The sequence below is a fragment of the Tursiops truncatus genome, chromosome 6 (assembly GCF_011762595.2).
Source record: "Tursiops truncatus isolate mTurTru1 chromosome 6, mTurTru1.mat.Y, whole genome shotgun sequence".
NCBI lineage: Eukaryota > Metazoa > Chordata > Mammalia > Artiodactyla > Delphinidae > Tursiops > Tursiops truncatus.
In genome coordinates, this window is record NC_047039.1 from 101,881,940 (window position 1) to 101,896,152 (window position 14,213).

Below are 14,213 nucleotides of genomic sequence, written 5' to 3' on the forward strand. Positions count from 1 at the left end.
AAAAAATGGGCCAAGGAAAAGCAAAATTAGGGGGAAAATTCCAAAAAAAGAGTAACTTGAATAAAGGGATTAACTGTAGTGACTGAGAAAGAAATTGGGGGAAAGACAGGTTAAATTAAAAAACACAAACAAAAAAGGGATCACATTCTTGGCTCCTGGTTTTAAGGAATGAGGGTAAAGTAGCTGTTGAAACCTTTGAAGAAAGGCAACCCACCCGCCCCCGTGTGCCCCCGGAAGTGCTGGGTCCTGGCTCCGGAACTCCATTCCCAGCAGGCCACAGTGTTGTCAAAGGAGCCTGTCACAAGCTTCTGCTCATCAAACTTCACCGCTGCACAAGTGTGGGTCTGGATGCCATAAACACACTGCCCTGTGCTCACATCCCATAGTTTTGCAGACAAATCATCTGACCCTTCAAGAGAAAAACAGGGAGGTTAGTAAGAAAACAAACACTAAAGAAGGAAAATCAATTCCCCAAACCATGGTATTCTTAAAGGAGAACCTTAACAGTCACCTCCTCTAGCACTCTCACTTAACAGCTGGGAAAACCAAAGCGTGGAGACAGTAACACAACTTGCTCTGGGTCACCAGAATACTGTTAACAGCCCTGGGACTGAATCCAAGCCTTTTGGTTTAGTCCTTTTCCCTTAACTTTCCAGGTTATAGCGTGGTGTTAGACTAAAGCACCCCTTGGTGCTTCCACTTGTAAATTCTCCCAAATTTTTGGCTATCATGAGCTCTCTGATTTAAGTTCAAAATGGTGGGTACCACCTATGACTGGATGTGTACACTTGCATGCCTGTCCATTACCCAACAATTCTGAACAAATAAAGAATGGTGAATAGTAAAGTTGTCTGCTGGAACATGTTCTACTCTAAGGCAAATCATAGATAAGCCTCCAATCACTGGTTAATTTCTGCAAAGACTAACTGCTAATTTCTTGAGCCATCCTGAAATATGTGAAGGAACTTCAAAGAAAACTAGACATAAATTATTCTCAGACGTTCACAACAACTCAACAAAGAGCTTGTAAAGCCTCTTAAGATTCTGCAGAAAAGAGGGTAGGTTTTACTTCTGCCTCTGATGAAAATATTATACTGATTATGGTGACAATTCAGGACTTTGTCTTAATCACATTTAAAATCCTAACGATGAACACATGTCTCACAATTTACCTGTATAAAAGTAAGAATAAGAACTGACAAAGAGGGAATTCCCTGGCGGTCCAGTGGTTAGGACTCTGCGCTTCCATTGCAGGGGGAACAGGTTCGATCCCTCATCAGGGAACTAAGATACCGCATGCTACACAGAGCAGCCAAAAAAAAAAAAAAAAAAAAAAGAACTGACAAAGAAAAAACCATTCTGAAGCTACAAAAATGTAGTCCCTGTAATAAGGACATGGTATCTTGGAAAAGCACCAACTGATCAGTTTTCTAAAAGTTTAAATGACTAAATAAAGTTAGCCACAATGCCACCTTTAAGGGCTGATCAAGAGCCACTGTTTCAGACAATGGAAAAATAGCTATCAGTTATGAAAGAGGCAGAGTATGAATTTCAACTGGGACAAACCCTATGAGAGCATACTGAAATGAAGACTATATTTGTTGTTATTTTACTATTTAAGGATTCAGTTTCCTCTCTATAAAATGAAAGGCGAGATTTGGCTGGTGGTTCTCAATGGGCATATGAGGCATCAGAATCTACTGCGGAGCTTTATCAAAACACACGTGCAGGGCCCTATCTTCACAGATTCTAACTTAGAACATCTGAGGTAGGATCTAATTACTGTAAAAGCTTGTTAGGTGATTCTAATGTATTAGCAATGCATTGAGAACCAATAATCTAGAACAATACCGCCCAATAGAAATATAAGGCAAGACACATACACAATTTAAATTTTTCTAACATCTACTTTAAAAAGTACAAAAAAAAGGGGACTTCCCTGGTGGTGCAGTGGTTAAGAATCCGCCTGCCAGTGCAGGGGACATGGGTTCGAGCCCTGGTCCGGGAAGATCCCACATGCCACAGAGTAGCTAAGCCTGTGCGCCACAACTACTGAGCCTGCGCTCTATGAGCCCGCAAGCCACAACTACTGAGTCCACGTGCCACAACTACTGAAGCCTGCCCACCTAGAGCCCGTGCTCCACAACAAGAGAAGCCACCAAACGAGAAGCCCACACACCGCAATGAAGAGTAGCCCCCGCTCGCCACAACTAGAGAAAGCCCACGTGCAGCAATGAAGACCCAATGCAGCCAAAAATAAATAAATTTATTTTAAAAAGTACAAAACAGGGAAAATAATTTAATATTTTTAACTCAGTATGCCAAAAATATTATCATCTAACATGTAATCAATATAGAAATTAATGAAATAGTTTACATTCTAAGTCTTCAAAATCCAGTGAGTACTTCCTATTTCACATCTCAGTTTGAACTAGCCGTATCTCAAGCGCTCAAAAGCCATACGTGTTGAGTGGCTACCACACTGGACAGCACAGGTCTAGATAATCTTTAAGGTCCTCTCAGCTTTTTGGTCCAGTCAGCATTTTGTGACTATATTTCTAGGAAGCAAAGCAGGAAAAGAAATCATTTCAGATCCTATCTTAGCTTGGTTCTGATTTATTGCCAGTGTTTAGCCAGGGTCTCATTCATTCATTCATTCAACCCATATTTAGAGAACTTGTGTGTCAGGCAGGGCTCTTGCTCTTATGGTGCTTAGTCTTCCTATGAAGACAAAAAGGCTAAACAAACAATAACACTTCAGTACAGTAAGTGGTGGGCAGTACAAAAGCCCATAGCAAATACAAGGGGGGGATAAAAGGAGAAAGCGCCCCAGGTGAAGCTCCACTGAGTTTACAATCGTGCACCTCAACATCGAGGTGTTCCATGAACATGCCTCAGGAGATGGAGCGACTGGCTCCACAGCTATATCCTCTACTCTGCTGTTAAGCCGGGCTGTGCTGTAGGACTGTTGGAAGAAGGAATTTCATGGCTTAAAAAAAAACCCCAAACTTTCAGGTATTAACTAGCTGAAATCTAAAGGATGAATAAAGTAATCAGCACCCTCTCCCCAACCGAAAAAAGCAGTATATGCCAGAGCTCAGCCAAAATCTCTGTAGAAGACTAGACAGTAAATATACTAGGCTTTTTGAGCCCTAGAGTCTCTGTGGTAGTTACTCCACTCTGCTGGATCCAGCCCCTGCAGTTCGTGGTTTACCAATCGCTGGAATATAACTATTAAAGCACCTATTAAATATCCCTATATATTACATAAATATACGTGACTAGGCATTGGGGTCGATTCATAAAGAACTACTTGAATCCATTCTAAAAGCTACCTAGGAATTATTTACAATGTTTGTCAAAATGCATTGCCTAAAACATGGACGCTGATAACAGTTCGGTATGACTGGGAAATAGTGGCAAGGTTAGGCTGGAGAACTCGGTCGGGAGGATGTTTAACTATGACCTTATCTGCATTTCTGAAAGATCACTATGGCTGCATCAAAGAAAATGGTTTGAAGGGGAGCAAAACTGGAAGCAGGAAGGCCAGTTATAAACTAGGAGGGGGGATAAAGAAAACATGGCCTATACATACAAAGGATTATTATTCAGCCTTAAGAAGGAAGGAAATTCTGACATACGTGACAACATGGAGGAACCACGGAGACATTATGCTAAGTGAAATTCAGTCAGTCACAAAAGAACGAACACTGTAAGATTCTACTCTAGGTACTCTAGGTACCTAGAGTAGTCAAATTCAGAGACAGAAAGTAGAATGGTGGTTGCCAGGGGCTGCAGAGGAGGGAATAGGGTGTCATTGATTAATGAGTACAGTTTCAGTTTGGAAAGATGCTAAAAGTTCTGGAGATAGATGGTGGTGATGTCTGCACAACAATGCACTTAAAATGGTTAAAATGATAAATCATACAGTTTACCACAATCTGATAAAAAAAGGGAAGGAGATTATCTAAATTAATTATTTAAACTAGTTTATATAGGAAAACATGAGGCCATTCAGTTTTACACCCTAATAAACATCAGAAAACAATCAGGTTGGGTAAAGAGGTTGTAAATGATACAGTGTAGAGGAAAGTGAAAGGCAACTAAATGTAGACTATTTTTCATTATATAAAAGGGAGAAAAAGCCCTCTCAACTCACAAAACAATCTTTGATATAAAAATTACAGAGATGGGTAATGTAACAAAGGTAAGCAGAAAAATGAGCCGTAACCCAAACAGAGTAAGCTATCTTATCAAGTTAAGTTTAAATATTTAACTGGTAGAATCAGATCTCAGCTCTCAAACCACCCCTCTGAGTTATCTGACTCTGTTAACCAACTGAATAAACATTTACCAGTGCCTCTTCAAGTCAGGCAACTTTCATTCTCCTTCTTGAAACTCTCTTCATTACCCTTGTTTCTTTACCTCTCCCCTTTCTCTGAGTACACACTCAAAGGATCCTCCTATGCTCTATCTTCTCCTCTCTCCATCTCCTTTTAAAATTTCACTTACAGCCATAGCTGTGATGTGACTAACTCCTAAATCATTCTCTCTAGCCCTGAGCACTCTCCAAAGCTCTCACCCAGCATTTCCAGATACTGTGGGAATCTCCACTTAGACATCCAACTGAATTCAGTTCATCCCAAATTGAATTCCATCTATCCTCCTGAATTTATCCCTTCATTTTCTATTCTTTTACTACTACTACTATCTTCCTAGTTATACACGCAGCTAGAAGCCTTCAGCCATTTTTGAAATCTCCCTATTCCTTACCACATACCCAATTCATTGACAAATCCTGTCAATTCTATTTCAATAGCTGCTCTTCTCTGCAACTGCTACTTTTAAAAATCTCTACCCTGACTATCCTATATCTAGACCTATTTAAGCTCATCTAAACTGCAAGACTAGTCATTTAAATTGCAAGCGCAAGATGTGTCTATGTCAAAGGGTATCAACAGAATTAGTATCATCTCCTAGGGGGAACACTTCAGAAATTTCTAGGGTGGCTTCACTGTCACAATGAGAGGACATTACTGGCATCTACTGGGCAGAGTCCAGGAATGCTGGACATCCTGCAATGTTTGCAGAGCACAAAAAGAATCTGTATTCTGTATGACATTCCATAAGGTTCTGCCAGATATTTGTAAGTGAAAATCTTAGTTATCTGACTGAACCTAAAATCTGTTTTACAAAGAGTATTAGCAGTTTAACTGTATACCTAATTTTCTATGAGTGTAACTACCAGATAAATTGAGGAACGACGTACTTTCCTGGGAACTCTGCTAAGAGTCTTTCACCATTTGAAAAGATGGTGTCACAGATGATACAAAATACAACATGATACAAATGTGTGACACAAACACAACATTCTGCATTCACAGCTGTCATGTTCACAGTAATAGTACACATAGGTGTAAACATCTGATTACTTTACCACCTTCTAAGCCATGCTTGAGCACGTGTTCAATATGTATTACTTTAAATCACAGTCCTCTTATTTCTCCTCTGGATCAAAGTTTGGGTATTATATTGATTTTTAAAATGTGTACTTATAGATAAGTTACTTCCATGATTTTTACTTCATGATAGGAGAATACTGTAAAATATGTCATCCAAAGAGGACCTGGGTCTGACAGAAACAAGAAACACTAGCTTATCTGAAATGGAAAGCTCTGAACTCGGCCCTTTTTCTGCTCAAAAATCTTTCATAGTTTATAGAAAACTGTCCAAATACATGTTCCTGGCATTCCAGGCTTGTGAAAACACAGCCCAAGCCTATTTCTTCAGATTATACTCTAGGAGTCTCTCCCTAATTATATGCTAAGATATCAGCCAACATGGGTTTTCTTTATTTTCATCCTCCATGCTTCATGCTTGGCCCTTTCGAATGCTGATATTCCTATTGGAAAGCCCTGTGTATCTCAACTCACCAAAAATCTATACATTCTTCAAGACCCAACATAAACACTGCTCTACTTTCCCAAATGGAAGAAATCATTCCTTCTTCTGAACAATTATATAATTTTATTCCCTCATACAATTCAACAGTATCACTTTTTTGGTTGGTCTCTCTTTTAATTAAGATATAATTGACATATAACATTATATTAATTCCAGGTGTGTAATGTAATGATTTGGTATCTGTATATACTGTGAAATGTTCATCACAGTAAGCCTAGTTAAATATATCATTTGATCATACCTCTTTTATAGCTCTCGTTTTTCCCATTCGAATGTTAAGCCAGAGGTTACAACACAGCCACTTATAGGTTGAATATGACCCAACCACAATATTTTAAAATTCTGAATAATACTTAAAAATTAATACTTTTTAAAAAAATGAGGGTATTTCACAAAAATTTAGACTTGGAGCTTCTCTTGAAAAGTCAGATCTGACAACTCTGAGCCTGAATCCCACATGGCAATAATTTACTACAGTGGAGCAGCAACTATCCACTTCAGTGTCTTCTTATTAGCCACAGTTCACACGGAGACCTTTACTTAATCAGGTTACCTTCCTGATCCCAGTGTGTACGTTCTCTGCAGAAAGAACTGCTCTAATTCAGCTATGCATGCCCTCACACAGTCTGTCTGTCACACAGTAGGCATTTTATAAATAAATACCTACTGAACAGCACAAAGCACAACAGTTTCCTTTCTTACCATTTCAGAAATAAGCGGAATAACTACCTCATTCAATCCATACCATGTTAATTTTTAGCATTATCGATCTTTTTGGTAATACTGTTTTATTGCTTGCTTAAGGGCTAATTTGAGAGTCACTGTAAATTTATTGCCAAATTCAGAATTTCCCAATTCAACCACAGTGAAAATACAAGCTCTTAAGTAACAAAGTGATACAAACACATGTTTAATTCTATTAACAAATATTTCTCACTAGTTAACAGTCCCAGGAATGCTGCTTTAAACTAATGCTTTGGATCATTTTCAATAAACAAAGCATAATTTTCCATATGCCAACCTGGTGAATTTAATCATACTAAAAATAACATAGCATATAGACCCACCTGGAGAATAATCTTAAAATGCAGGGTTGGGTCCACAGTTATCTGCAGATATTAACTGTCCAGGTAGTTAAGGAATTCAGTGAATGTATTCCATTTACTTCTGTGACAAGTAACAGGTTTTACGGCATTTTAAATGCGAAGTTTAACAAGAAATTAAAAAAAAAAAAAAGCTGGAATTGGTTCTGAAAATGAGTCAACTGCCAGTATTGACCCAAGTGTGAATAAATGCCAAGCTCAAAGGCAATACGGCATCTTAATCTTTAAAAAAAAATTACCTGCCGGTGATCATGACGCGAAAAGGATATTGAAAAGCCATCACCACAGCTGGAAAAGTACATCAAAGTGTAAAAGAACAAATGATGTTGTTCCAGTAATCAGGCTTTTTATAGGACAGGGAAAATAATGTAAGCACAGAGTAATTTCAGGATGGCAAACAAACAAAACCATGAAATGCCTTAAATTTAATGCTTATTTTATAAAACTGACAAAGTGTCTAGCATTTCAGAGAATGTCACCACGTGAGAAAATGTACATCCTCAATGAATAAAGAAATGCCATTTTAAAACAATATTGAGAAATCATACCTCTCTTAATTATTAAAAATATTAAAACTGAGTCTGGTAGGACTCTGAGGGAGAAGCAGGTTACTTTAGACTTTGCTGTGGGCATAGCATCAATCCACTGTATCTGGAAAGGACATTTAAGAGGAGCTAGAAAATTATTCATACGTCTGGATCTTGTGATTCTACTCTGAGGCTTCTGCCCCAAATAAATAATTCAAGGGGAAAAAATAATGCAAACAAAAATATTCATAAAAATAGAAACAACCTGAATATGCATAATACGGAAATGGCTAAATAATTATGATATATTTACACAAAGGAACAGTATATACTATTAAAAATGACAACTATGTAATTTAGGTAATACTCAAGTGTTTATTAGAAATCATCCTGGATGATTTCTAATCATCCAGAACATGGAGTATCCCTATACTATATATATTATATATGATGGAAATAAATAGGCATTGCTATCATTGGTTAAGAACTGCCTAGAGCCATTCTAAATTTTGCTTGAGAATTATTTACAACACCTATCCAAATGTATTGCCTAAAACATAGGCACTAATTATAATCACACATGTAGAAACACATGCCCATTATAATTGGAAGACACACATAATTCTAATTTTAATGATTACATTTGTTATAAAAAGTTACCTAACTACTTGCTTAGTTTTAAAATACCCAACTGTCTTCATTCCCATGCCCAAACTCTTCTAAATCTTCTCACCACAGGATCTTAGAGCAAGACAGAAATATCTCCTTTTCCATATTTTACAGACAAGGGAACAAACAGAGAGGTTATATAATTCTTCCAAAATGACCTATTTGCTAGGACTAGACAGCAACTTTTCTACTGTTTTTTCCCCTAAAATCATAGCTGATAGAAAAAAAAAAAAAACCCAACATGGAGGACTGTACATGGAAGAAAAGCACAGAAACAAGTAGAGCTTTCTGACACACATCACGTTTAAAAAAATGTCTGGAGCTTTCTTCTCATAAAATTTTATAAAAATAATTGTCTTCTCAGAGTGAAAAAGGATAAAGAGGAGAAAAACCAGTCAGGGATGGAGGGATAATGCCATTATAGATATATAATTAACAATTGCCATTCTCAAGCCTGAGAAGTATTTTGTTCTATTTGTAAGACTACACTCTATGAAATGCAAAAAAAAGTTCCAGGCTCTCTTACCTGTACAGAGGAGTCCATCTTTGTAGTAAAGTGCATACACTCTGGCACTGTGTCCAATTAATGATGAGGTCTCAAAGGCTTCATGGTCCTCCAGTTGCTTCATTCTCAAAATAGCCTTCAAATAAACCTTCTTCCAGTGCAAAGCGTCCTGAACAGAATCATCTATCTGCCAGCCCAAATTTTTACAGGCAGTCTGCCACACCTCTGTACAGGCACTTATCACCTTATTCCACTGTTTAGAGACGAGGCAGCATGTGAGTAAAGTCTGAGGATCGAGCCATTTTAACAAATAAAAACTGAGCTCCAGGGGAAGGAGTTTGAGGAAGTCCCGCTTGAGGAGAGTCTCCAGGTTATTGGAGAGATGCCTGAGCTGGACTGCCCCACTCAGACTAATCAGGTGATCCAGAGTTTCATTTTTCTGCAAGTCCGTCAGAGAAAGAAATGTAACAGAAATGTTATCAAGCCATGTCTCAAAGTCCTTTCTCTCCATAAGGTTATGGAAAAATTTACCTGTGGCACATCAAAATATTGTATTAGTTCTGCTCAAAATGACCGTTCAAGCAAGACTGCTAACAAATGAAGTATTAAAAATTAGTGTAAAAAACTTGGCATTACAACATTATGCTTAGTTACATTACAACTTTACAGTTAATACACTGTATTTATCTGAAAAATTTCCATGCACACAAAAGAAAATACATTTGTGAAATCAAACTTTAACAAATCATGACCTCAAAACATAACTCAATGAAATTTATGCTGGTGTGTGCGTGATTTGCTCCTTTTGGAGTCTAGCACATGCTACATGCATCTCCACAGTAAAAGATTTACAGAGTATTCATTCCTTATGAAACAGTGTATTCTATACAATGGAACCCCCATCAAAACCATCATAATACCATTTCCTTAATACACTCTATTTGGGCACTAAAATCACAAAAATAAGCACAAGGATGTGACAACCAGAAAACAAGTCTCCGGAGCAGTAATTTGAGACATTGGTCATCATGCTAGGTACAACGTGACCTGTTACTAGAATCACAGAACTGACTACTGGCTTTTGCAATAGATATTCAGGCAAAAAGGTTTGGGGAAGAAAAATAAGCAGATGCAGTAAGTTATACGGCTCATGTATTCTGGTTCTTCCACTTCCTTTATGGCACTGCCTGTTATAACGTGAATTACCAAAGGCCTTATCTGGCCTTACATAGTCTGTTTTTATAAGCCTCATATGAGCTGGTGACAACTCTTAACCTCATGTACCCCCAGAGAGCCATGAGGGTCCTGGAAGCCTGCACAAATAAGACAAATTAGTAACTCTGATGCTTAAAAAACACCCAAAGAAAGGGACCATCATCTTCACTTTGCCGATGAGGAAGCTGCAGGTCAGGGAAGGTAAGTGATTTGCCTATAGCCAACAGAGCAGACTGAAAGCCAGTGCTCTCAAGATCAGTACTCTTCTAAACACACCAAGTGTCTCTCTCTGAAGCCAGCTACCACCAGGAGAACTGCAACCTGGTGATAGAATCTGGGAGCACCAAGCCTGATTATATACCACCTTCCCCTTTAGGGCTAGATACAACAAAAAAAATTTACAAGTATCCAGCAAAACATACTATGTCAAGGTGTCAACACACTCTTAACAACGGGGACTAAACTAACAGGAAGAGAACAAAAAATAAAGCAAATCACGTAAAAACCATCGTTCCCAAGATAGGCCATGTTGGTAGATATTAGTGCTGGGTGATGGGTACATGGAGGTTTTTTATTCTATTTTCATATGTTGAAACATTTCAATGATTTAAAAAAAGAATAAAAACTTTCCTTCTAATCTGATCCCTCAGTTTCCCATCAGATTATCATACTAATTTAAAAACTTTATGTCCACATTAAGGGCTTCCCTGGTGGCGCAGTGATTAAGAATCCACCTGCCAATGCCGGGGACAAGGGTTCAAGCCCTGGTCCGGGAAGATCCCACATGCCACGGAGCAACTAAGCCTGTACGCCACAACTACTGAGCCTGCGCTCCAGAGCCTACGAGCCACAACTACTGAAGCCCGTGTGCCTAGAGCCCATGCTCTGCAACAAGAAAAGCCTCTGCAATGAGAAGCCCTCACACCACAACGAAGAGAAGCCCCCGCTCGCCGCAACCAGAGAAAGCCTGCACGAAGCAACAAAGACCTAATTCAGCCAAAAATAAATAAATAAAATAAATAAATTTATTAAAAAAAAACCTTTATGTCCAAATTAAGTTAGAAGAGGAAAATAAACTCCTTTCCATATATGTCACCTAGATCAAGGTTTACACAAATATCCAAATCTCATCGTCCAACTTTGTTAATGTTAAGGTATGTAAAAATCATTTTCATTAATTTCCCAATATCAAATTTGGTGGGAATGTTATTAGACAAAAAGCAGTCAAAGCAAATAAACCTCTTCCAATCACATCATCTGTTGTCTAATATTTTTGAACAGTGAATGGACTTTAATCCTCAGGGTTTGGGCTAGGTAGGATTTATTAATTTAAGGATTTACTTGGCTGCCAAAAAACGATGATTTCACCAAAAGTTTTATCAACTTAACACAAGATAACAAGCCTCCTGGGACTTCCCTGGCGGTCCAGTGGTTAGGACTCTGTGCTTTCACTGCCAAAGGCCTGGGTTCGATCCCTGGTCAGGGAACTAAGATCCCACGAGCCACTCGGCGCAGCCAAAAAAGAAAAGAAACAAACAAAAAACCAAAATAACAAGCCTCCTCCTTTTTCTGTATCCTAACAACCTTTTATCTATAAAATTTCTGGAAAAGTTTTACTTTAAAAAAATCATTCACAGCAAGACCAAAAAAAAAAGTTTCTGTGGACATTCACAAAATGTCACAACAGCTAATTAGTTAATACTGGCCAATTAAAAACATAACCAAAACATCTGCCCAGGCATCATTTTTTGCAGTGAAGAAGCAGGGGGGCTTCCTCTATCTCACCTGCACCGCCACACACACACAGTATGCCACAGGTCCATCACAGAAACGCTGACATTTATGTAAGACGAACTGTCGTTTAAATGGACACAACGCAAATTTATAATACCCGTGAAAACAATATCATTACCAAATAACTAAGAGACATCATACAGCATGCCAAATCAATGTATCCGTGACACTACAGAGATTATGGGACGAGTTTTCCAACGAGCACCTTTAAAAACCCAGCCATTTCTGATATTTATATACTCTCCTAACTCCTAATAAGAATTTTTCTTCCCACTCTTACATTAGAAATTGCCCTTTAAGCTACTGAACCCTTTACAGGAGGCTCTTTTCCAGTTCTTCATCTTTCACTGTCATGAAAAAGGCATCTTTTTAAAATAAAGCAGGCCCCATTAACTTTGCAGAATGCACTATTAAAAAAAAAATCAGCTTTCGTTTCTCTAAAAAATTGAACTGACTCTGGAGAGAACTTTCTTAAGGTCACAGGTCTAAACTGAACTCTTAGAGAGCCTCTAGGAATATCATGTACTGGCAGCAAAGGTCCCACGGGGAAAACTTCAGGAAGTGGGATTTCAATTCAACTGAAGGAGGAGCTTTTAAAACACCAGAGCTTTCCAATAATGGAACAGCTGCCTCCGGAGTGGTGAGCTTCTCATTACTGGGAATGGTCAAGGACAGCTGGATACAGAGGCAGAATGAGGTAAATGAAAATGCTTTGGAGCAGTCAAACCTTTTACTGATTCAGCCACTTCCTCTGTGATCATGGACATGTTCAACTAACTTCTAAGCTTCCGTTTTGTCATCTGTAAAATGGAAGCTAGCTCACCTTGAGGGCTGTGAGAATCAGGACCAGAGTAGGGACATGCCTAGCACAGGGCCCTTGTAAGTTTTATTACTATGAATACCTGGCAGGAAAGCTCCACTAACATCCCTTTCAACCCTATGACATTACCACAGTTTATCTTAAGATGGCTTAAAATACACAGACCAAAAAACTCAAGTGCTCAAACTTACTGGGAATTTAATTTTATAATTAAGGGCAGTTACTGACTTGAGGCTATGATTTCCCACCAGGTGCATTTTCTCTCCACCCTCTCCACACTCATGGTGTCTCATCCTTTATTTTCCCCCTCACTTAAGACTAAACATTAAACTTGCCCTTCTGCCCTCAACAGTAACAATCACAAACCTCTGAAACAGGTGGATGATGAAAAGATTCCTAAACTGGGAGATGGGAGACCTGGGTTTGGTCTCTGGTTCTACCATTAACTCCCTATGTTCCCTTAGGCAACTCTCATTTTTGTACTGGTTTGACAGACTAAAGTACTACTCATAGATATTACCTCACTTGATTTTCACAACCTCGTGGAAGGTATCAGAATTGCCCTTAACTAATAAATGAGGAAATTTATGGCCCCAAAGGTGGAGTGACTGTCCCAGGGTCCCACAGGAAGGAGCAGGTGCAACATCTGTCCCAGCCCCCACCCTCCAAAACCAAAACCAAACCAAACCTATACTCCCAGGTCTTACTAAAGATACAACATTCTCGATTAAACATGATGAATGCATTTTCCTCTCCTCCCTCAGGACCCGGCCTAATCAAGAGAGAAAGCAAGACACTTGTTGCCCTTGGCTTCATCTTCCCTCTCTTTTCTTATTAAGTATAGCCAGCAATTTAAGAGTACAGAGGCTCTGAACTTATCTAAATGAACTTACATACTTATATTCTGAATATTCAAGAAGCTAGTAACACTGGTTGCTTCCAGAGAATGCTGGAGGGCTGAGGAATAGGGGTGAGGGTCCCTTTATGAATTTAAAACCGTGTGAATATCCGTTCTGTGTAAATCCGCCTTCAGTTTTAAGATGAATTTTTAAAAGCTTTGAAAGAATACAAATAGTGTTTCTGAAATAAGGGCTCTGCAACACCACTTGTTGCTGGGTGACCCTGGGCAAATCGCTTCACCGATCTCAAGCCCAGTTTCCTCACTTACAAAAGGTAACCACGAACAGGTAACCCTACAAGGGTTTTTAAGAGGAATAAACAAGATAATGCACTTAAAACATTTAGCACAGTACCCGCACACTGTAAGCCTACAACAAATGCCGATTACCATCATTATTCAGCATTAACCTTGTTATCTTTATTGCAAACAGCACTACACATACACACCTGTTTCCATGGCATACCCACAATTATGGCGCAGTCCCTCACATTAGTACAGCGCTTTATACTTCATAAACCACCTCTCCACACTTCATCATCTTTCAAACTCATGGCAGCCCTGGGACAACTCATTTCGCAGCTAAGGAAACTGAGGCACTAGGAGGCAGTCACTCCGAGACTCAATTCTCCCATCTCTAAAATCAACTCCAGATCCCTTCAACCCGTTCGTCGCTCCCGGGTCCCCTGCTCCCGGAGCCGTGTTCCGCGCGGCACTG

The 14,213-nt window shown here is 39.0% G+C and overlaps 1 protein-coding gene across 2 annotated transcripts in view; it reads right to left on the reverse strand.

Annotated features, from left to right (window-relative positions):
- FBXW2 (F-box and WD repeat domain containing 2) overlaps positions 1-14,198 on the reverse strand; it is a 31,757-nt gene extending 17,559 nt beyond the window's left edge. The window contains exons 1-3 of one of the 2 annotated variants that reach the window (XM_019946475.3): positions 13,945-14,198; positions 8,790-9,299; positions 215-409 (exon numbers count right to left, since the gene is read on the reverse strand). In XM_019946475.3, coding sequence (XP_019802034.1) covers positions 215-409; positions 8,790-9,299; positions 13,945-13,954 — 715 coding nt within the window. In that variant the 5' untranslated portion in view covers positions 13,955-14,198. The remainder of the gene's footprint in view (positions 1-214; positions 410-8,789; positions 9,300-13,944) is intronic. The other variant, XM_019946478.3, reaches the window with a different exon arrangement.
- Between the last annotated feature and the right edge of the window lie 15 nt (positions 14,199-14,213).